Genomic DNA, 25,107 nt, shown 5'->3' with positions numbered 1-25,107 from the left:
ATCCACTCTGTCTTTTACAGTTGCTTTTCCTCCTGACAGAGGATCCACAAGCTGCTTGGTGAGTAGCATCTAGAGAGCCTGGCACTGCTGTGCTCTGCAGGCTGAAGAAATGGCTGAGCTTAGGTGCCCTCCCTGCTCTTGCAGAGGACCTGAGTTAGGTGCCCAGCACCCACTTGACAGCTCACAGACCACCTACAACTCCAGTGCCAGGGGATCCAGCACCATCTTCCAGGGGGCACCAGGCATGTGTGTGATTTGCAGATATAAAGCGGGCACACCACTCGAACACATAAAACACAGAAATTACAATGAACTTACACAATACCAAGTGGTCATCCATGAAATACATGCATAGGAGCAATATTAAATGAACTCAGTAGATTGTATTTATAAATTCATATACATGTTATGTGTAACAATAACGATTAGAGGAAAAGAAGCTATGAATGTGAGAGGAAGCTGGGGGACATGGGAGGAGTTAGAGAGGGGAAACAAAGTAAATATGGCACTCATTTATAAAATTCTCAAAAAATATGAAATAAAAAATGTCAATGAAGCTAACAATGTTTGGAAGGATTTGAAGTCTTAAAATCTTACCTTGCTAGCTCTGTCCTCAATTCCTCATTTCTGTTCATCTGTTTTTCCAAAGTACTTTCTAGAGACTGTGTTTGAAAGATGAGTTTCTTCGTTCCATCTTCAAGCTTTAAAATATCATAATAGTTAAAAGTATCCAGACTTTTATTCTTCTTTTATAAGATCATGTCTTAGAAGTATATGAGTAATACACTTCTACAAAGTTTGTAACATTTCACTTAGGATCAAATTAAAAAAATAGCTCCTTAAAGCTGACTCCTATTTATGTGTATATTTATCATTAATTTTGAAGACTTTTATTTTGTATCTCCTCTCCACATGTGTACATACATGACACATGTGTGCAGGTGCCTGCAGAGGCCAAGAGGGCCAGGTCTACCAGAGCTGTCGTTGTAAATGGTTGTGGGGAGCTGGGAACTGAACCCTGGTCCTCTAGGGGAGCAACCAGTGCCCTTCCCTGCTGAGCAATGTCTCTGGTTCCCTTCATCACTGATTTTTATAGAATTTACATTCCTATTATCTGTTAAACTGAGTCTTTTTCATCCTCACCTGACTTTAGGATGAGAAAAATATTCATTCTCGGTAAGAATCTCCCAGGAGTTTGAAATCTCTATTTACTACTTTTCTTTAAAGAACACCTTTGTGCTAACACCACCCAGCCTAACGTGTGCCTGATTCTTCTGGATTCCCTGCCATCCTGATTAGGCCCTTCCAGTGGGCTCTGATATTCTTTAATACACAGTTCCTCTAAAAATCTATTTTCACTATCCAGCACCTTCTAGTAACTTAAAAAATGTGACTTAAAAAGGATTTATTTTATTTTATGTGCGTGTGTATGTATGTGTACGTATATGCCTAAATGTACGTATGGGCGCCTGGTGCCCATGGAGGCCAGAAGAGGGCATCAGTTTCTGTGGAAGTTGAGTTACAGATGGTTGTGAACCATATGGGATTAGAACCCCCAGGTTGGTGGCCTGGGTAACACATCCTGAACCACCTCTTGCACCTCTTAAAATCTGAGTTTTTAATCTTACAAATTCAATAAATATAGGGTAACAAGGACATTTTGGAGTCTTTATCATGTTTTGGGTCCTGTGAGTAAATTCTAAAGATGTTCATACTTTCCCAGAGGCAGCTTGAGCCCTGCTTCAGGCTACAGGGGCAGCCATGTCAGGGCTCCAGGTGGCTGTTCATGCCACAGTCTTGTGATGGTGATGTCTGGAAAGGCAGTGTGAGAATTAGAAGACTTCGGATCTGTCTGGGGAGGAGTAATAGAGGTTTCACTATCTGTCATTAAAATGGAATCCTGAGCTGTTTATTCTCTCTGAGAGTGGAGGCTGCGTTGTTATCTCCTAGCAGAACAGGAGCTTCTCTGTGGATTTGGGATTGGCTCTGCGTGGAAGTCTCTTTGGACGCCACCCTCCACCAGATGCTTCTCTTTCTCTTCCTGCCTGTTCTGAGCTCCGGTGCCTGTGATCCAACTCCTGTAGCAGCTGCACAGTTCTCTTGTAAGCCTCTCTCTGATGGAGTTTTTCAGAGAAGCCAGCCTGTCACAGGGAGCAGGGTGGCCGTTGGACAGAGGCTCTCCAGCACAGCCATGCTGAGGCAAAGGAGAAGGCTACGTTCTTGGAAAACTGGTGGACAGAGCGAACAGCAAAACAGTTTCTGCATTTTCAGTTCAGTATGGCTCCATATTAAATGAAACATTTCCTGTCTGCATGCAATGGCATCGCCTCTCTTTATGAAAGTTACACAGAGAAAAATATTCCTCGGTGGTTCGTATAATAAGATATCCATTCTTCAGAAACATTTTCAAGATTTGTTTATTTGATGTGTATGAGGGTTTTGTTTGTGTGTATGCCTGTGTGCCACATGGATGCTTGGTGTCTGTGGAGCCAGAGGAGGACATCACAGATCCTGTGGAGCCTATGAGCCACTATGTAGGCGCTGGGAACTAAACCTGGGTCCTCTGCAATAGCAGCCAGTGCTCTCGGAGTCCTCTTGCTAGCCCCAAGTATCTGTTCTTGATTAGAAATGGAAATAACAAAGTCATCCATTCTCAAAACCTCACTGAATGCTTCTGGGAACAGATTTAGAACTCAAGACCGAATAGCTGTGGAATGTTCTTAGAACAGTAAGACTTTCCCAGTGACATAGCAACTACACACTGTATACACAGCAGCCATACTCACAATAACCAATCAATCCACATGTTTGTTAGTCAACTAATGGGGAAACAAAATGTTGCCTTACAAAGCATTATATAACATATCAAAGATATGTTATTAATTATGACATTATACGACATTCATTTTATAAGACTCTTGTTTAGTAAAATCTCTTTTTTTCCAAGTCAAGGTTTTCTGTGTAGTTCTGGCTGTCCTAGAACTTGCTATGTAGACCAGGCTGGCCTTGAACTCAGAGATCCACCTGCCTCTGCCTCCTGAGTGCTTGGATTAAGGGTGTGCACCACCGTGTCCAGTGAATCCTTCTTTTCATTTATGCGTATGTGTACACATGCCATGCGTACACAGGTGTACAAGTCAGAAGAGGCCATCAAATCCTCTGGAGCTGGATTTCGTAGTTATGAGCTACCTGATGTGGGTGCTGAGAACCGCACTCTGGTCCTCTACAAGAACAGTGGATGCTCTCAACCACTGAGGCATCTTGTAGCTTCTTGTTTAGTTAAATTTTACTACCAAAGCCCCTAATATTATCATTTCAGTGAAATTTTATAAAATCAAGAGGATATTCACTATTGGAGCATTATGAGAAGCAACAGCAGCAGCAGCAGCAGCAGCAGCAGCAGCAGAAAAAACCACTCACATGCACACATACACATACATACATACATACAGACAGACACATACATATAGACAGACAGACACATACACATACATACACATACATACATACATACATACACACACATACACATACATACATATATACAGACAGACACATACATACAGACAGACACACATACACATACATACAGACACACACATACACATACATATATACATACATACATACACATACATACATACATACAGACAGACACATACATATAGACAGACAGACACATACACATACATACATACACATACACATACATACATACACATACACATACATACATACATACACACACATACATACATATATACAGACAGACATACAGACACACACATATAGACAGACAGATACACATATACATACATACAGACAGACAGACACACATACACATACATATATACATACATACATACACACACACACACACACACACACACACACACACACACACACCATGTATGCAACACTGTCTCTATGAGGTAGCCCTGGCTGGTCTGGAAATCAGAAATACATCTGTCTTGGTCTCCTGAATGCTGGGATTAAAGGTGTGTGCCACCATGCCCAGACATGGCAAAGGCAAATAATTTTTATCAGTGGCATTTTTCGCTTATCCTAAAATATTCCTATATAATCCCACAAAATGGAGAAAGGATTTTCAGTATGGCAGAGGAAACAAGACTCACCAAACCTTCATGCAGCAGATGATTCTGGATTTGTTCAATTCTTGCTGAATTCTCTCTCAGTGTAAGTTTTAATTTGAAAAGTCGAACTTCAAGCCTAAAATGTATTTGATAATGATTCATATGTATACTTTTGAAAAACATCACAATTTCTGAACTAACATCTGAAAGAATAATTTCATTCTTAACAATTGAAGACAGGTGGTTTGAGAAGCTCCATTGTTTTCCTGCCGTGTTTCATGGACAATTTACGTAACAGTGTAAGAGTTACACATTTGTACTTTTTTTTTTTTTTTGGCAGAGCTTGGGAATCAAATTGCACACACAGATCATACCCTGTCCCAACCGAACTACATCTAAGATGTAAAAAAATGCATTTCAACTACCCTATGGCTGAGAGAGTTTCCTGGCTTCATGGAGGAATATTTATTATCATAACGGATACAATTTCTATGCTACGTTATTCTTTTGGCAAAACTCATGGTACTTTGTGGTTGCTCTATTTTATACCTTTGCAAGATGGCTTGGATCTTCTTAGAACTCTGTACTGTCTGTGCAAGTTGATCTTGTGCTCCCTGCAACTAAAATGAGCAATAAAAAAATAAAATAAAATGAGCAGTGAAAAACAAAGTTGTTAATTCAGTCTGCCCTTTACCCATTTTCCTGCCAGGATTCGTGAGAACATGGCCGTGCCCCTTCAATCGGATGTTGTCTATAGAAACTTTTATACTGTAACTGTAGAGTTAACTGAGCTCTCACAACAGAACTTTTAGCTCTACCATACCTGAGGGAATGAATGCTATCTGCTATCTACAGACATTTACTATGTACAGAAGCACACAAATTGATAGGATGTGTAAATTGTGTAAATTTGTGGGTCTGAATTTTCAGGATCACTCAAGACCCATCATTTGAAAAACTAGTTTTATATAAAAATATATGAATGGGGGGCTGGGGATTTAGCTCAGTGGTAGAGCGCTTACCTAGGAAGCGCAAGGCCCTGGGTTCGGTCCCCAGCTCCGAAAAAAAGAACCAAAAAAAAAAATATATATATATATATATATATATGAGTGGTCATGGGAAGATACCAGTGATAATAAAAACTAACATGATGTTTTAGGTTGAAATTAGATATTTTAAGAAATGATTTGAGAGACCAGGGAATGGTACTATCAGGAGGTGTGGCCTTGTAGGAGGAAGTGTGTCACTGTGGGGGTGGGCTTTGAGCACCTCCTCCCAGCTGCCTGGAAAACAGGCTGCCTTTGGTTCGAGATTTAGAACTCTTGGCTCCTTCTCCAACACCATGTCTGCCTGGATGCTGCCATGCTTCCTGTCACGATGATATCACAGCAATGAAAGTCAAACTAAGACAGGGTAACTATTTAAATTTAATAGTCCTACTTTGTGGCCTGTTTCTAGGTGTTCAATCTCTCTTTTTAAACTTTTTTTCCCCCCAGGAGCGGAGGACCGAACCCAGGGCCACTGAGTTAAATCCCCAACCCTTAAACTTTTTTTAAAGTTAAAACATTTTCATACAGGTTGGGGATTTAGCTCAGTGGTAGAGCGCTTGCCTAGGAAGCGCAAGGCCCTGGGTTCGGTCCCCAGCTCCAAAAAAAAAAAAAAAAGAACCCCCCCCCAAAAAATAAAAAAAACAAAAACATTTTCATACAATATATTTTGATTATTTTTTTCTCTTCCCCCAATCCCTCCCATTTTCTTCTCACCTCCCTACCCACCCAACTTGATGTTCTTTTTATCTTTTTCTCCTTAAAACAAGCAAAACCAATTCAAACCAAACCAGAACCCAAGAAACACCCCCTTCACAAAAACAAATCAAAACAAACAAGTTAAAGACAAAAAAAGACAAAAAAAAAATCCAAAGAAAGCAAAATGAGATAAAAAGAGAGACTGGATTTTCATAGCTGCCCTAACGGTCTGGATCCCAGCTCAGCCATTGAGGAGTGGAGTGAACTTGAATCAAACCATTTTCCATAGCCTGCTGTCGTCCCTTGTAAAATGGAGTTGGTAATATAGCCACCACACTCCAACACCAGGGTGGACAGATTGGTGAGTGTCTATACGTCATGGCACATGAGGAGCTGTATTTAGGCATTAGTATTTTGATTATAGTTTATGTTCTAATGAAATCTGATATTTTACACAGCTGTTATGCCATTGAAAGTGGTCCTATGTGTAAGACCAGGGGTATTTGAGCCAGCCATAACAGGCTATGGACAAGAGGCCCGCCCAGGGGGTGCTGGCACGTGAACAGTGTCTCTTCAGGCAGGTGGTAGTAGATTTCCCAAACAAAACTAGGAATGGAGACTGCAGTCCCCAATACCAGCTCCACAGAAGAAAATGTCACCATCTCTTTGTTGAAGTCTGTCCCCCAGCATAGCTGTAGCCATTTTGTTCTATGCTTGCCAGGTATTTTAGATTGTTTCTGTAGCATGCCTAGAACATGTTCTGTAACACGACATAGAAAAATAACTTTACTTAGAACAACATCAGTGCTGATCACATATCCTGTTATGTTCTATATGTTCTGAGGTTTGTTAATCTTAAATTCCACAAAGCTTTACATAGGACCCATCAAATTAAAGGTCAATATGAACTGTTATGTCTAATGTGGATTGAGTCAGAGCTGACCACCAGGCAGTACTTTCTGCAACTCCATATGAGCTCGTTGTAGTTTTTGTGGCTTTTCCCCCATTGTAACCTGACAAACATGTTTTGCGGTGGTTCATCTGAGCTACAGTCCTGATCTATCAGTATAAGCGTGTGCATTCAACAACAAAAAAGGAGACTTAACCAACAAACTACTTCAGATGTACAAGTCCCAGCAGAGATACAAAAGGAACACAAAAATCTACCTCAACATGTTCCCTCTAGCACTAATTCCCTACGAGTGAGCTCCAATGAGAATGACTTAGCAGGTCTCCCAGACAAAGAATTCAAGAGAATTATAGCTGTGTTCAAATGACTCAGAGAGAAAAGAGTATACTCCAAAAGAACAAAGACCCGAATGAATGGCTGAACTCAATTCAAGATACAATAACTAACTTAATAAAAAAAAAATTGCAGAAAAAATCCAAACTTAAATGTCCTAGAAAAAAAAAATAAAAGAAATCAATGGGAGATCTCCCCAACAGGATGAATCACATGGAAAACAATATGTCAGGATTATAAGACAAGGTAGAGGAATTGGATGACTCAGTAAAGGTCAATGAGAAATTTAAAAAGAATCAAACATGGGGGAACTTTGAGACATGGTGAAAAAACCCAACATTATAATAATAGGCATAAAAGAAGGAGAATACTATAATGAAGGTGTAGAGAATATTTTCTTTTCTTTCTTTTTTTAAAAAATGTATTTCTTTTATTTATGTGAATACACCATTGCTATCTTCAGACACACCAGAAGAGGGCATCAGATCCCATTACAGATGATTGTGAGCCACCATGTGGTTGCTGGGAATTGAACTCAGGACCTCTGAAAGAGCAGTCAGTGCTCTTAACCGCTGAGCCATCTCTCCAGCCCAAGAATATTTTCAATAAAGATTTATCAAACCTAGAGAAAGAATTACCATCCAGGTTCAAGAGCCCTTCAGAGTACCACAAAGACAGAAAAGAAACTCCCCATCATATTTTATGGTTAAAACCTTAAAAAAAAAAACCAGAATAGAGGGAGGGGATTGAAAGTTCCAAGAAAGAGAGTCAAGTAATTTTTGAAGATAGGTCCACCAAAATGATAGCTGATTATTTGATAGAAAAATTTAAAGCCAGATGTGTTTGGAAAGACACACTCCAAGTTCTAAAAGGCCCAAACCACCAACCCTTATTATTATACCCAGCAAAACTATCTATTAAAAGTGAAAGAGATGAAAGGAATTTATAAGCCCTAAGACAGATCTACAGAGGATATAGGAGGAATGCTTCAGTCAGAGGAGAAGGATAAACACACTCAAGGGATCACAGGGAATAAATAAATAACACCTGAACAGTTAGTAAAATAAAGTCTAACAAAACACCACAAAATTACCCACAGCAGTAATTCACATATTTTAATAACAACTCTCTATAACTTATTTTTATTTTAAATTATCTGTCTCTGTCTCTGTCTCTCTCCTCTTCCCCCCTCTCTCTGTCAGGTGTCCATGGATGTCAGAAGCTTTGTATTTTCTGTAGGTGAAGCTACAAGTGGTTATAAACTGCCTGATGTGGGTTCAGAAACCTGAACTTGGGTCCTCTCCAAGAGCAGTACTCATACTTTACTGTTGAGCCATTTTTCCAGGTCAGCAACAACTTCAAATATTAGTAGTTTCAATTTCCTGATAAAAGACATAGACACTTAGTAGGCTGGGTTAGGAAACAGACTCCTCCAAGAATATCCAAGAATGATAAAAGGTATTCTAGGAAATAGAAACAAGCAGGCATATTTATTCTAATATCTTAACAAGTAAACTGCATACAAAAACTAGCCAGAAGAGATAAAGATGGTCACCATGATCATCACCAAGAGGATATCACAACTGTAACCATACACATACCAAATACAGTCACTTTCAATTTTATGAAAGACATTCTACTAGACTAAAACAACAAATTAGCCGTAGTGTACAGTGACAGTGGGTGACTTCAATACTTTATACTCATCAATTGACACATCCTTTGGACCAAAACTAAACAGAGGCACACCAGAGATAAATGACATTATAAATCAAATAGACCCAACAGACATCTATAGAACATTCCACCCAATCACCAAGTCATACATATTCTTCTTGGTAGTTCATGGAACTTTCTCCAAAATTGAGCACATATCAGGACACACATTTCAACAAATACCAAAAAATTGAAATAACATTTTGCATTCTATCTGATCACAATGGAATAAAGTTAGATATCATCATCAAGACAAACTATAGAAACTACAGAGAGACTCAGGAGGCAGAGGCAGGCAGAACTCTGAGTTCGAGGCCAGCCTGATCTACAAAGTCAGGGCAGCCAGGACTACACAGAGAAACCCTGTCAAAAAGAAAAGAAAAGAAAAAGAAACATTAAATACAATTAAATCAAAAAGAAATCAAGAAAATAAGAATGTTCTAAAATTGAATGAAACTGAAAACATATTATACTATATCTATAGGACATAAGGAGGCTGTTCTAATAGGAATGTTTATGATACTAAATGCTTACCTCAAAAAATTTTAGAGATCCCTAATAATTTAAAAAACATACTTTGAGGCTTGGAAAAACCAGGAAAAAACCAAAGCCAAAAAAAAAAAAAAAAAAGTAGATGGAAAGAGAGAATTAAAACCAGAAGAAATTAACAAAATACAAACAATTCAAAGAATCAATGAAGAGTTGGTTCTTTGAAAAAAAAAAAAAGAGACTGACAAACTCTTAGCCAAATTAGCCAAAAGAAACAGAGAAGAGATATAATTTAGTGAAATTCAAAAATGAAAGGGAGATGGCATTGTAACAGAAACTAATGGAATTCAGAAAATCTTAAGGATATATTTTTAAACCTCCATTCCACTAAATTGGAAAACATAAAAGAAATGAACTCTTGTGCATATAACGTGCTAAAATTAAAGTGATAAATAATTCAAGTAGTTCTATTGTCAGCAACAAGACTGAAAGAGTAATAAAAAGTTTCCCGGCGTGGCGCAGCGCGGCGGGGAGGTTTTGGTATGAACAGGATTCGGATTCACGTCTTGCCAACGAATCGGTGGAGGATCACCCCAGTGCCCAGATCTCAGGAGCCCCTCTCTGGTTCGTTCACTCACCGCCCATGCTCTCAGCTGCGTCTGGAGGGGCAGGAGTTTTGTCTTAAGCATATTCTTGAAGACAAGAATGCACCCTTCAAACAATGTAGTTACATTTCGACGAAGAATGGGAAGGGGTGCCCCAGTGCTGCCCCAAAGCCTGAGAAGAAAGATGAGGTGTCTTTCTGTGCTGAACATGCTCGAAGGAATGCCCTAGCACTTCATGCTCAAATGAAGAAGAGTAACCCAGGCCCTATTGTGCCAGTTGAGCTCATATACTAAAACAGAGCTGGGCTCGCAGACCCCAGAGAGTAGCCGAAGCGAGGCGAGCCGGATACTGGATGAAGACAGCTGGAGTGATGGGGACCAGGAACCCATTACTGTGGATCAGACATGGAGAGGTGACCGTGACAGTGAAGCTGATAGCATAGACAGTGATCAAGAAGATCCCCTAAAACATGCGGGCATCTATACAGCCGAGGAGGTGGCTCTTATCATGAGAGAAAAGCTGATTCGTTTGCAGTCTTTGTACATTGATCAGTTTAAACGACTACAGCACCTGCTCAAAGAGAAGAAGCGCCGTTACTTACATAATTGGAAAGTGGAGCACGAAGCTTTAGGTAGTAGTCTCCTGACTGGCCCGGAGGAACTTTTGGCCAAAGAGAGAGAGAATTTAAAAGCGACTAAAATGTCTCAGGCGATACCGTCAACTCTATGGAGTAGAAGCCTTACTACACAGGCAGCTGAAGGAACGCAGAATGCTGGCCACAGAGGGGGCTGCTCAACGGGCTCAGACCACTCGTTCCAGTCAGAGGTGCTTAGACTTTGTGGATGATGTTCGCTGCTCCAATCAGTCTCTTCCGATGACCAGACACTGCCTTACCCATATCTGTCAGGATACAAATCAGGTTCTCTTCAAATGCTGCCAGGGATCTGCAGAGGTACCCTGCAACAAACCAGTTCCTGTAAGCCTTTCTGAGGACCCCTGCTGTCCACTGCACTTCCAGTTGCCTCCTCAGATGTATAAGCCCGAGCAGGTACTGTCTGTGCCAGACGACCTAGAAGCCGACCCCATGGATCTGTACTTGAGTGCTGCCGAGCTTCAGCCCACTGAGAGCTTACCACTGGGGCTCAGTGACGACTTGGATGTCGTAGGTGATGGCATGCCGTGCCCTCCATCGCCCTTGCTCTTTGATCCCTCCCTAACTCTAGAAGATCATTCCGTCACTGAAATTGCTGGAGGCCCAGGACAGATACAGGTGGCTGGGGATGGGTGCAGATCCCAGGGACCTCATAATGTAGAGAAAACCTGTGCACCATTCCCTCAGCGTGGATTGGCTACTGCAAATTGAAAACCAGAGCCCACTTCTATCAGTTGACAGTTCATTCTGGGATTGTTCACCGCCTTTGGATTTGAACTCTCCATTCTTCAGACAAGTGTATCTCTGATCATCTCTCACTGAACAGGGACAGCTCAGACCACATTGTTTCCTTTGGGGCTTGAGAGTGCTGTAGACAAACATAACCCAAGTCTCTGTGATGACAAATTAGTATTTAAATTTTGGGATTTTTTGCGAGGAAGAGCGTGAGGTGCTCCCTGCCTTTGAGATGCAGTGCCTATTGGAGACATTTATAATGGGACTTCTGAGCCGTGGGCTGAGATCCACGTGGATGTCTAGGCGGGGTTGGCTGTGGTGAAGAACGGTGCTCTTCAGGTGTTGGCTCTTAATCTCTGTAGCCGTATCTAAAGCTGTATTTAAGCCTTTCCTCTGCTCCACATCATTGGGCAATATAAACCCCCTTTCCTAGTGAACTGACTGAGAAAAGCAGTTCACAGGTCTGGGCTCTCCTTAATTATTCTTGCTTTTAATTTATGTAAATTTCTGTGGTGGCTCCTTCATGTAAGATATAGTGAAATTATTGTATATAGTTTCTATTAAATGTTAAAATGTTATGAAAAAAAAAAGTTTCCCACATTAGAAGAAGCACAGGACCAGATGGATTCATCATAGAGTTCTACCTAAAGTTCAAAGAACTAATGCTAATACTATTTAAATTACTCAATAAAATAGAAAAGGAAGGAAGTCTTCTACACTCCTCTTATGAGTCCAGTATTACCCTGATACTGAGACCAGTTAAAGACATAACAACAAACACAAAAGAAACTCACAGACTGAGCTCTTTAATTCTGAGCATAGGTGTAGCAATCAATAAAATACTGATAACCCGAGTCCAAGATTATACCACAAAGATCATTAATCAGTCAAGTTGACTCAATTCCAGAGACACAGGAATGATTCACCAATGAATTCAACTTAATAAAGGTTATATACAACAAACCTACAGCCACCATCATGGTAAATGGAGGGGAAAACCAAAGCATTTCACAAAGATCAAAAGCAAGACAAGAGTGCTTTTTCCATTCCTGTTCAACATAGTGCTTGAGATCTTCACCAGAGCACCAAGATTAATAAATAAAAGGGATACAGATGTAAAGCAAGGAGCCAACACATCCCTATTTGTAGGGACATGATTCTGTACATGAGAAATGCTAAAATGGCACCAAAACCCCCTCCCCCTCCCAGAGAGGATAAACACAGTAAAGCAGAGTCTGAAGATAGAAACTGAAGATGATACCAAAAGGTGGAGAGACTGCCCATGCGCATGGTTGGTAAAAGTAATACTGTGAACATGGCCTTTCTACCAAAATCAATCTATAGATTCACTGTAATCCCATCAAAATTCCAACGCAATTCTTCATAAAAAATCTTAAAATTCACATGGAGGTAAAAAGGCTCTCTTCTAATGCGGTCCCGAATAACAGAACCCCTGCTGGAGACGTCGCCATTCTTGGGTTCAAGTTACATTACACAGTAGTGCAGAGCCATGGCACTAAGAATAGCATGGAGCTGGTGCAAGAGTGGATACATTGATCAGTGGGATACAATAGAGGACCCAGGTACGAGCCTGATCTTTCCACAAAGGTATAAAAACATACATTAGAGTAAAGACAGTATCTTTAACAAATAGTGCTGGGAAAACTGGATGTCTACATGTAGAAGACTGAAACTTGATTTTTCCCTGTCATCATGTAAAAATCATTTATAAATCAACAAGTGGATCAAAGATTTTTAAGGTTAGGTCCAAAACACTGAAACTTCTAGAAGAAAATGTGAGGTATGAATTGAACCTTTTCTGGGACCCCTTGAATAAGACTCTCAGAAGCAGAGATTGATGCAAAAGAAAGAGGAGTTTTATTATTCCAACACGCTGGGGTCGCTCCAGGAGGGAGACGACCCTGAGCAGACTCTATCAGGGAGTTATATACCTTTGATAGAGGTAGATTTCAAACAATAAGGGCAGAATTTGAACGATGGTAACTAGGCAGGGTTCTATTGGTGGGGCGAAGTGACCTTCAAATTGACTCGTGGTCAGTGGCCCGTCTGGGACTTTCCAAGGGGATAGGTTGGGGAGTCACAGGTGGCTTTGTCTGATAGTTGGCTTGTAATTGTTCGAGGAGCTAAACTAGCTCTACTCCCTGGAAGGGAAGGGTCTTAGTGCTTAGAGGTTTGTAGTGGACTCTGGCTCTTTGAAAAGCACAGGGATGGCATGTCAGGGTATAGGAGGATATGTCAGGATATAGGAGTATGTGTCAAGGTATATGTTGCTATAAAGTTATAAAAAATAAAACAGTCTTTTTACCTGCTCTAGGTCTGACAATGCAGTGCCCCAAGATATCTGATAGATATCTTAATTTCAGGCAGCAAAGTCTCTCACCTGCTTTGCTCCATCCCATAACACACTGCTGAAGGCCTCTCTCTGAGCCTGGCAACCATCTCTCTACCCATCCAGTTCCCAAGGCAGGCTGCCACCATGGCAGAAATATACATCCTAATTCCGTGGCTGCTCAGTGTCCCAGCTGCCACACACTCTCTTAAACTTAAATCGCCACATGAAAGAACACACCAACACAATAACCTCTGATCCAATTGATAAGATATAATTGTCCACCTAAACATACAAAGCCCTGTACACACCCATCCCTTAAGAACACTCATAACAACCTGTAAAAGTACAGCGTGGAATCTTAACATCAGCCTCCATGTTCTCTCCGCAGCTACTCTCCTAGTTTCCTCCTGTGTCTTCCTCCTTTCCATCCCAGTCTCCTCCCCTTCCCTCAAACTTTTCTCCCGCTATCCTTCCTTCTCATCCACTGACAGGCCTAAGTCTATCTTATACCTGCCTCACCTGTGACATCATCCCATAGGTATAGGACCTGTCAGAGTACAGGAGGGCATGTCAGGATATAGGAGGGCTTATCAAGATGTAGGAGGATGTCAGGGTATAGGAGGATATGTTAGGGTATAGGAGGACATGGCAGGATATAGGGTCAGGAAAAACTTTCTTAATAGGACCCTGGTTCCCTGGAAAATAGGATCAACAATCATTAAGTGGGACTTGATAAATTGAAAAGCTTCTGCACTGTAAAGGAAACTGCTCCTTGTACAAAGAACTCAAAAGATTAAACCTTGAGAAAACAAACCACCCAATTTAAAAGCGGGCTATGGAACTGAACAGAGTTCACAGAAGAAATACAAATGGCTGAGAAGTATTTGAAAAAATATTCACCATTGTCAGCCATCAGAGAACTGCAAATTAAGGCTACTTTGAGATTTCAACTCACCCCAGTCAGAGTAAGATTAAGAAATTAATAGATGTCAGTGGAGAGATGGCTCAGCAGTAAAGGGCATTTGCTTTTACACAGCCTTGGGTTTAGTTTCCAGGACCTACATGGCAACTCATGTATATATGTAGGCGTCTGAGGGAAAGATCTACCGACAGCCTTATTACTCAGCTGTGAACCCTGTGAGCTACAATAATGACTTGTGTGGCAAGCCATGTGTGTGGCTGTGGCATGAATGGTATGGCCAACTGCTTCCTGAGTTGGTATAAGGCCTGATCTACCAGAGAAAGTTCATGCCCAGTACTATAAATCCGGCCAAGAACCCATGCTGGGGATGTCATAGGTCCCCATTAAAGACATTTCTTTATTCAGTGGATGGCTACTGATGCAGGAACTCACAACTCATCTAAGTGTAGTTAATAAGCATTAATGGCATCCTCAGGTACAAATGGGACATCTGTGTTAACAAACTGTGGAAGTGGGTTTCCAGGAAGACCAGTGTAAAACAGGGTCTTCTGGATATGACAGGACAGCTGCAGTCATGATGATGGTTTATCAGATAGAAAATGCAGGGTTCCCACTTGCAGCTGTGGTGCTTCTCCAAGACCTGTACGAGAAGAAGTCAACATTCTAGCATGGTTAGAGCCTTACAAACCTGAGCTTGGAGCCATGGATATAAGAGGAGGAAGAGTCAATTTTCTTAAAGGATGTGGCCCCTGGATTAGCCATACTCCAGTGAAGGGCCCCATGTCCATGAGTATATGGCCAGCACCAATGGACTTGGTGAGTTATTTTAAGAAGGGAGGGTGAATAAAAGTTGAATGGAATGGAGAAGTTGGGGGGGGAGGTAAAAAAATGCAGTTCATGCATATATGAAATTCTTTAAGAATAAAAATGCTATATGTTGAAAATCTAAAACACATTGTAATAAAACTGCATTGGCATTTCTTTTTTTTCTTCTTCTTTTTCTTTGGAGCTGGGGACTGAACCCAGGGCCTTGCGCTTGCTAGGCAAGCACTCTACCACTGAGCCAAGTCCCCAACCCCTGCATTGGCATTTCTTTACAAGTTATGTGAAGTTAATAAGATGAGATATATAGATCTGGGGCTGAGGATGTGACTGTGGAAGAATGTCTGTTATATTACAGAATATTATGGCTTCCGATGGCTGTATGCATTTAAACAAAATTGCATTCTTTTTAGAGGGAGGGGAGGTTCTTGGAAAATGGGACTCTGTAGGTTTTACTTTTCCTCCTTATACAGTAGTTGAAGTATGAGACTTGCATATAAACCTCCATAACAGCACACAAAGCAGGCCAAAGCATTGTCCCGAACTAGAAAATCTGTCTGTGGATAGTAGATTTTTAGGGAAAACATTGAAAGCCTTCTTTTTGAATGAGCTTATTATGAATGTCATGACTCAGAAAGACAGCAGAGTTAAATTAAGAACATTACTGTAACTTGGGAAATAGAAGTGGGATGATCAGGAATTCAAGACCAGCCTTGGTTATGCATCAGAAGCAAAAATTACTCAACATTGTCCAACATTGTCACGACCTCTCCCAAATACATACACTATACACATAAACTTAAAGGTCAAATTCCCTGCCTTTTACAAGATACAAGTACATATTGGAAAATGCTTCAAGCATCTCAGACCTCCTTTGCGCTTTGTGCAACTGCTAATAAATCTTGTTGTAAAAATGATTTGCCCCAACCCTGTTGTATGCGACGCTAGCATTTTGTTCTTGAGAAACTTGCGGTCAGGGCTCTTTTGGTCCTCAAATCCCTAGAGAATCATTTCACTAAGAGTTCAGTCATATGTGTGCCCCCATACCCTCAAAGCATCATCATAGAATTTTATAAGGAGGGCGACCTTTTCAAGGATGATCGCCCGACAGGAATCACTCAAGCTGCACGAATAAGCTAATTTGTCAAAGTGAAAAAGCAGCTGCAGACACGGGCATGGGTGATATTGCTCCTTATAAAAGATATAACACGAGCCATTACAGATCCAAACATGCATAGCAGCCTGCATTTTAACATAAATCTCTAAATGGTCATCCTGGTGGCAGTTGGCTAGACTCCAGCGACCCTCTGGTCCTCCAGCCAGGAACACGTGGTGAACACTGTTAGATGCCTAGATTTATAACTCATAAACTTAGCTATTAATGGCTTCATCTAACATTTTTTGTTCTAAGTAACTCAAGAGTGGATGGCGTGGCAACATTTAGGTCAGCACAGGAGGGCTATGCCTGGTGTCCCAGAGATTACACTGTTGAGTGACGAGGGGCATGGCTCCAGTTGGTGTAATGCCCGCTCTCACAGTGTCATAGTGATACGTTGGCAAGCAGTACCTTTTCTTCCTGTCCATTTTCTGTTAGCCATATGCATTTATTTGAAAACAGAATTGGAGTGATCTAACATAGCTATCAAACTCTCAGAAATACGGAATTTTACTCAGAACTGGTTTACCTGTCTCAAATCTTTTTCTAGGGCCTTCAGTTCCGCGATCACGGTCCTGATTTCAGGGCGCTGAGTACGCTCCACACTCCCATCATGTTGTTCCTCTTCCCTTCGTAACCGTGGTTTCTTTTGAGGAAACATAAACTCGACATTTTCTCGTTTCTCATCTTGCTTTAGGGGGAACCTGGAGTATTGAAACACATTACGACTCATTTCGAGGAAACACGGTCATCGTGGTTTCATTATACTAACAAATTATCTTCTTGATAATCGCCCTTACAAACGATTGAATAAATTGTCTTGAAAAAAATTTCACCACCATAAAATATGCCAGTCGTGCCCCAAAACGATTCACATTGCAAAGGAACACCTCCAGATGTTCACACAGTAGGGTAGCCATGACCCAAGGCCGGAAGAATGACTCCAGTATCCACTATCTCTCACCGTGCTTGTTCCTAACATTTCAACCATATCCCAGTGTTATTTATCCCACAGGAAGCTCGGTAGTCTTTCTGAACAATTCATGAGCTGATCATGTAGCAGCAGTGAGTAGTTCTTACCATAGATATCTGAATCAACTATGGTTGTATAAAGGAGACATTGTGGAATAAATCAACGAGTGACCTCCATTTTCTTTTTGTAAAATGAGTTCACTCTCCAGAGAGCATCTTTTTTTCTTTTAATACTATTTATTTATATTTATATGAATATACTGTAGTTGTCTTCAGACACACACACACACACACACACACACACACACACACACACACACACCAGAAGAGGGCATCGGATCCCATTACAGATGGTTGTGAGCCACCATGAGGTTGATGGGAATTGAACTCAGGACCTCTGGAAGAGCAGTCAGTGCTCTTAACTGATGAGCCATCTCTCCACCCCGACCTCTATTTTCTGTGTATTTCGTTTGTGTTAACAAAGATACAGATGGGAACCAGCTCATTCTCAGGCTTGTCATTCATGACGACCTTGGTTGGGTCCACAGCAAAGTGAATGAGTAATTAAAGGGACCAATTGTATAAATTTAAAAATAGTTGAGTTGAGAAATAATGACTCCTTTATGTTCTTTAGATAAAGCTCTAAATGAACATTAAGTTTTAGAACAAGTAAGCTATATTGATCCAAGTTTTTAAAAAGATTCCTATACTTTGAACAAGTAATGATGTTCCAAAATATTTAGAAATTCAGAAAACAAAGTCCAAATGGCATTTCCTGCAGCATTAACTGTGACAGGAAAATAAGAAAGTGATCACAAGTCCCATCCTTAAATGAATAGTGAACAAAAGGACTCAGCATAGCCACTCGATTTCCAGTCTTGAAGAGTATGAATTTATTTATTTAAAATACTCATGCCCAAATGAGGTGATCACACTTTTCTTAATAATTCCACACTCCACAGGACTGGAAATGTTCTTCTCCTGGGACACTAGGCCGTAAGCCGGCCAGTAAGAGAATCCCATTCCTCTCAGTAGTACAGTAGGATGGTTCAAGCATTCCTCTGAAACTAAGATTCACGGGGCCGGAGAAATGGCTCAGTGGTTGAAAGCACGGGCCGTTCTTGAGAGGACCTGGGTTGGATTGTTAGCGCCCACAGGATGGCTCAGTCGTCTCTAACTTTGGTTCCGGGTAATCCGATGCCCTCTTCTCGCTCTGGGGTGTTCCGTGCATTGGCACACAGACACACATGTAGGCAGACACACATGCATATAAGATAAAAATAAAAACAAATTAAAAACCAACTAAGATACCATGCCTCAAATCGCAGAGCTCGTCCCATGCCACTTCTTTATGCTGTGACCAGGATTTTGGTTTTTTAATTTCCGTCTGTTCTCTCTGCACTCCGCTGGCCTTGTCTTCCGCTTTTCCAAGTTTTCTCGTAAGCAGCTCACAGTGACTCTTCTTCAGCTCTGTCAGTCTTTCGTCTGAGCGAGCCGTGTCCCAGAGCTTCAACAGGGTGCTACAACCTGTAGGGGAGAAGACAGCACCAGGACGGATTACATGTGAGCGTATTTTGAACACAGGGACTACGTTTTCCCAGTCAACCATTTGGACGCTGAGCAGTGAGCATTATGTGCCTGTAATAAAGAACACGGTGTTAAATTCTGCAGGTAAAACAAATGAGCCCTTGTGTGATGGATATTCTTGGCTGCCATCTTGATCATATCCACAATAAACTAAAACCCAAATGGCTGGGCACACCTGTGGGGGATTGTTTTCATTAAAGCATTTGAAGTGGGAAGACCCAATTTCTAATGCAGGAGGAAAGTTCCACCTCTAATCCAGTTTGTGGTGGGAAGATCCACCTTTAATCTGGGCCACACCTTCCGCTGGAAGCCTATAGAAGGGACATGGAAGGAGAAAGCTCTCTAGCTCATAGTCTCCTGGCAAGTCCATTCCTCCAGTGGCATCAGAGACTACTTCTTTGGGATTCCAGCATATGCTGAAGACCAGCTGAGACATCCAGCCTCATGGATTGAATGACTACTGGGTTCTTGGACCTTTCTTTGGTAGGCAGCCACTGTTGGACCTGCTGGGCCGCAGCCTCTAAGTCACTCTAATACGTCCCATTTATATAAACATGTTCATTCTATAAGATCTGTTACTCTAGAGAACCCTGAATAATATACTTGCTTTTGTCTGGTTTCAACTCTAGGGGAGAAAAGACACAGAATGAGCATTATATCCTCCTCTACAGCTCCAACGCCGTAGCCATCATGAATGACACGGTAACCATCCGGACCAGGAAGTTCATGATAAACTGTCTGCTTCAGAGGAAACAGATGGTCACTGATGTCCTTCATCCTGGGAAGGCCACAATACCAAAGACAGAAATTCGGGAAAAGCTGGCCAAGATGTACAAAACCATACCAGATGTCATCTTCGTATTTAGATTCAGAACCCACTTCGGTGGGGGTAAGACAACTGGCTTTGGCATGATCTATGACTCTTTGGATTATGGAAAGAAGAATGAGCCTAAACACAGACTTGCGAGACATGGCCTTTATGAGAAGAAAAGGACCTCCCGCAAGCAGCGAAAGAAACGCAAAGAACAGAATGAAGGTCAGGGGGACTGCAAAGGCCAATGTTGGTGCTGGCAAAAAGCCAAAGGAGTAGCTCTGCAGTGACTTGACGTTCTGCTGTGATATGCAAATTTCTGAGGGTAAAAAGAAACTAAAAAGCTTCTGTGAAAAAAAGAAAAAAAATGAGCATTATATTATTCAGATGGATGCTGTAGGAAAACGGTTTTATGAGAACGAATCTCAAATGAGATCAAAGTAGATCTCATTTACTACACTGAGAAATGGAGGATGAGAAAACAGGCAAAATGTTATTACAACGATTAAAAAATATATTTATTTTTATATTATACAATATATTGTATAATATAAAATATATTTATTTTTATATTATACAATATATTGTATATATAAAATATCCTGGCATCATATCTCGCTGTGAAGGAGGGTCCAGGCCATCAAACAAGAAGAAGGAATTCATGTGGAGCCTTCTGGAGTCTCAGGTGAACCGAGGCCTCCAGAGGACAGAACATTGGAGGCAATAGAACACTGTAAGAACGCTGCAGACCTGCTGATGAGGCCCCTTCAACATCAGCAGAGTATGACTAAACGCTCGTGCCAGGAAGGCTTCGGTGACCGATGTGGGGGACACCTGTAAAGCCCCCAGAGAACTGGGACATTGGAACAGGGCTCACAAAATGGTGGAAAGTGTCCATCCCCTGCAGACTGGCCAGATAACCGTAAGCCAGGTTATAATGGGTTAGGACAGTAGTTGTCAACTTGTGGGTTACAACCCCCTTGCAAAGGGGTCATATCAGATATTTACATTACAATTCATAGCAGGAGCAAATTTACAGCTATGAAGTGGCAACAAAAATGATTTTATGGTTTTGGGGATCACTTCGACATGAGGAACTGTATTAAAGCGTCATGGTTTTAGGAAGGCTGAGAAACACTGGGTCAGGAAAAGGTGGAGCCTAACACTGGGGAGAACTGGAGGCTGTCAGAGGAACAGGAAGGAAGGGTCGAGCTGTTCAGTGTAACTTAAATGTATCTGTCTTAGTGACTTTTCTATCCCTGTGATAAAATACCACGATCAAGGCCACTTATAAAACAAACTTTAATGGTGCTTACTTTTGGAGGAAGAGAGTCCATGGCCATCATGGTGATAAGCACCACAGGAGGCGGGCAGCGTGGTGCTGGAACAGTAGCTGAGAGCTGACATCTTGAGACAACCAAGGAGCAGAGTGAAAGACACACACCAGGAAAGGGACAGCATCAATCTTTCTAAACCTCAGAGCTCATCCCCAGTGACACGCCTTCTACAAGGCCACACCCCCGATCCTTCCCAAACAGTCCCACCTGTGGGTGGGTACAAACTACTCCAATCTATAGGCCTGAGACAGAACAACTTAAGCGACAAGAAATATGTTCCACGACAATAAAGGAATCAAATTGGAATTTAATGGTTAAAATTTAATAAATGTTGGCAAAAGTACCCAAACAACTCTGGACTAATGTGTGGTCAGTTTCTATTCTTTTATACAGCTTAAAGTCTCCTGGGAGGGAAAACGTCAGCCGAGCAATCAGCTTGGCCTGTGAGCGTTCTGTGGGGCGTTGCCTTGATTGTTAATCTATGCAGGAAGGCATAGCCTATGGGTCTGCCATCATAGGCTGTACAAGAAAAGCTGGCTGAGCATGATCCAGTGGGAGAGCCAGCAACGGTGTTCTTCCATGAACAACAAGTACCTTGCCCTGACTTGTCTAATGTCGTACTGTGACCTAGAAGTGCAAGCTGGAATCCTTGGGAACGGTCAAAAGAAACATATCCTGAGCACTACCATTTCGTTCTCAGATTCCATTTAATCATGGGGAGAAATTAAATTCAAGGTTCCAGGCACTCGAGGAGCTGGGGACTTCCGAAAAGCTGAACAGCATCTATCATAAGGAACTAAGTGTCACTCAGGGACAACTCCATCTTGCTGGCAGTGTCAAACACGTTCATGTCCCCAGGCCCAGGACTCTGCTCCTATCCTGATTGGTGAAAACTCCCTTGATCAAACCCTTATGTCAAAATATGATTGGACAATGCTCCAGCCCACGTCCCGCCCCACTCTGTGGCCATCCTTTAAACATGCTGTGCCCTTTCTCTTGGTGGCCACAGTCCAGTTCCCAAGTCCGTTCTGTGGCTCTGATCGATCAGTGGCAGCTGATTACAATGCACTTTCATCCTCTTCGTTGACCCGGTGGTTGACTTATGTGGATTTAGGAGGACCTCACAACAAAACAAACCCACGTTACTTTCATTTGCATGGATTACCACAGTGACAGAAAAGGAAACTCAATACCTGGAAACATAGGTCCCTAATCCCAAAGCCATTTCATTCCTGAGCCACAATGGGAGTTCAAGGTCAGTGGAGGAACTGACCAAGACTCTAAATAATAAAATAACCAGAGAGCTGGAGGTACAGCTCAGTGGTCCTTCCTGCACCTGGCATGCACAGGGGCCTATATTTAATCCCCAGAACTGCATCAAGCACACACACATGCACACACACCATACAAATAGAAAATAAATATAGAAAGAAGCTTGATAATGTGTTAAAAAACAAAACCCAGTATGAGGACCGGATTGCCTTTTTGAGTTGATGGCCAATGGATCACTTTACACTCTATTGCCAATACTCTTGGTTACCCCCAGAGCTTGACAGTGAGACTCTACTACTATTGAAGACACACAGACTTGAGTAACAGAACACGGGAAAAATGAAGCTAGTACTCACGCGGCAGCCTCCCCCCAACCCCCGCCACCCGACTGGCTAGCCTTCATTCTGCTACAAGGTGCTGTGTATGCTGCTGGAGGAGAGAAATGGCCATCGGCTTCGCCCAGTGAACCGTGCAACCTGCAGACAGGCTAGTGCCTGACGAGACATGCCCACTGTTGAAACAGAGCCACGAATGCCATAGGGTTAGCCAACCACGTTCTGATTGGATGTAAGGCCCGTAGCATGAGATGGGATCCATACCTGGCACCGTTAAAGGGGCGGAGAACTCATGGCTACATGGGCCATAGGCCCTAGGGAAGAAGCGGATAGTATTATTCTGCTAAGTGGACAGCTTTAAAATGACTAGTAATGACGTCCCAGTATACACAGAAATCAGATCTCTCAGCTCCTGCCAGAGAAGCTTCTCCTCGCAGTAGATGGTGATGGGTACAGACTCTCAAATAGCCAACGGGTAGAGAACAAGGCACCGTGGAATACTCAGCCCCAAATGGGACCCACATGTCACGCCCCTCCCCCAAGGCTCATGAGCTTTGAGGAAGAGGGGTTGGAAAAATTCTAAGGGGCAGAGGTTGTTGATAACATCAAGGCAGCACCATTTCCCAGATGTGGCAGGGAGGTTGCACATATGAAGTCATGGTGGTTGATACAGATCTAGACAAGTTCAAGGCAGAAAAAAAATCCCAGTATGAGGAGAGGAGGCGGCGAGCATCCAAGCCCACTACTTGCTGAGGAGTGGCCAGCATTTGATAGCAGTGGGGACAGAAGAGTCGGTTTTCTGTAACGATGGGATCCTGGTAATGTTGTCCGCATGCCAGGGCAGGCCCCACCCCTCAGACTAATAGAGCAAGGCTCTGGACTCTGTGAGGTAGGGGGAGGACTCAAAGCTGGAGGGAAATGAAGGGAGGATGGTTATGGGAGGAGCTTGGGAAGGGTGGGTCACACGACCAAAATACATCATATGAAGTTCTAAAGAATTATGAAAAATATTGGTTTTTGAAAGACATAATAGCCACTTACTAGAACGGTAGACATGAAAAGGGCCGGTGATACTACTATGTAAAAACACAGAGGCACTGGCCCTTGTAACTCTCATGCAGTGGTGACGCGAGTGGGGACAATACAAGTACTTTGCAGAATGAACTGGTAGCTTCTTAGTAGGGGACTAAGACAACTGAGGAAACATCTGTGAAGGGAAGATTCATTGATACCCATGTTGACATGGTGGGAAATGTGTGTTTAAACATGCAGACACCTAGGCACGTGGCACATTTTACATATGTGTAATTTATTTTGGTCAAGAAAACCTCAGCGGAGTTAATCGAAAACACAAGGTTCTGTTACAATAACAACACTTGTCAAAGGGGTAGTGGACAGAAGAGAGACCCATGAAAAGCTAGAGGAGCCAGGGAGGGCAAGTGTTTAGCAGTGGGAAGTGATACCCAGGGGAAATCTGAAAACAGATCGTTCTAGTGACAGAGTGGATCAAGGTTTGAGGAGGTAAAGTTCTAAGGCAAGATGAACTGCGCCTTAGGTGCCTCTCACACAGGGCACGGCAGGCGTCCGCAAAAGCTCTTTGGCTGGGAGTTTGAAGTGGTTCTCTGTCTAGTATGGTAAGGAGGGCATCTCTTGTGGGCTCAGAACCTGCGGGACACAAACCTAGGGCCCACATACAGCAGAGGCCTCCTGCTCACGCAGACCCCCTTGCACACTCCCTTCCAAGGTGCTTCGCTTGGCGGCGATGGACTCATGCATGGCAAGGGCTGGGCAACTCACCCCGGCCTGAGGCTGTCGCACAAGGCTCACATCCATGGCTGCCTTCTTCCGTTTCATTAACTTGAGTTTCTGTCTGTAAAATAACACTGTTTCAAAACGTCCTCCAAATTTATATAGCATGTAGTAGAAATGTGCAGAAGGGTAGTTTGAAACTTAAATGTGTAAATAGAAATGTGCAGAATTCTAGATAAAACTGATCATGTCAAATGGTCCTCTGGTCAGCATCTCCAGTTTATTAATTAATTTTGAGACAAGGTTTCATTGTGTAGCCGTAGCTGGCCTAGAACTTGCTAGGAGACCACATTGGCCTCGAACTCATAACCATCTGCTCGCCTCTGGGATTAAAAGTGTGTGCCACCTACACCTATCCCTTATGTCTCTCGTTTCTTAATTTCTTTTTCAAAACATACTCTTTTACAAGTCTTTTTATGTTACTTCTGCAATATATTTCGATTGACACATC

At 42.2% G+C, this 25,107-nt stretch overlaps 1 protein-coding gene and 2 pseudogenes across 9 annotated transcripts in view; 2 read left to right on the top strand and 1 right to left on the bottom strand.

Moving 5' to 3' along the window:
- The window catches only part of Ankrd48 (ankyrin repeat domain 48), a 116,458-nt gene that overhangs the window by 17,688 nt on the left and 73,663 nt on the right, over positions 1-25,107 (bottom strand). For 6 of the 9 annotated variants that reach the window (XR_015636671.1, XR_015636669.1, XR_015636670.1 and 3 more), the window contains 1 exon segment: positions 24,136-24,717. Coding sequence is in view for 6 of the 9 variants with exons in the window: in NM_001446697.1 (NP_001433626.1) it covers positions 24,616-24,717 (102 nt within the window). In the remaining 3 variants the exon portion in view is untranslated. 9 annotated transcript variants of the gene reach the window in all.
- Kansl2-ps4 (KAT8 regulatory NSL complex subunit 2, pseudogene 4) lies at positions 9,798-11,364 on the top strand (annotated as a pseudogene).
- LOC134481869 (small ribosomal subunit protein eS24-like) lies at positions 19,772-20,182 on the top strand (annotated as a pseudogene).

The sequence above is a fragment of the Rattus norvegicus genome, chromosome 14, assembly GCF_021556685.1.
Source record: "Rattus norvegicus strain SHRSP/BbbUtx chromosome 14, alternate assembly SHRSP_T2T, whole genome shotgun sequence".
In the NCBI taxonomy this organism is placed as follows: Eukaryota; Metazoa; Chordata; class Mammalia; order Rodentia; family Muridae; genus Rattus; species Rattus norvegicus.
The sequence above is the reverse complement of the archived record's forward strand: the minus strand, read 5'-3'. Positions and strand labels throughout refer to the sequence as shown.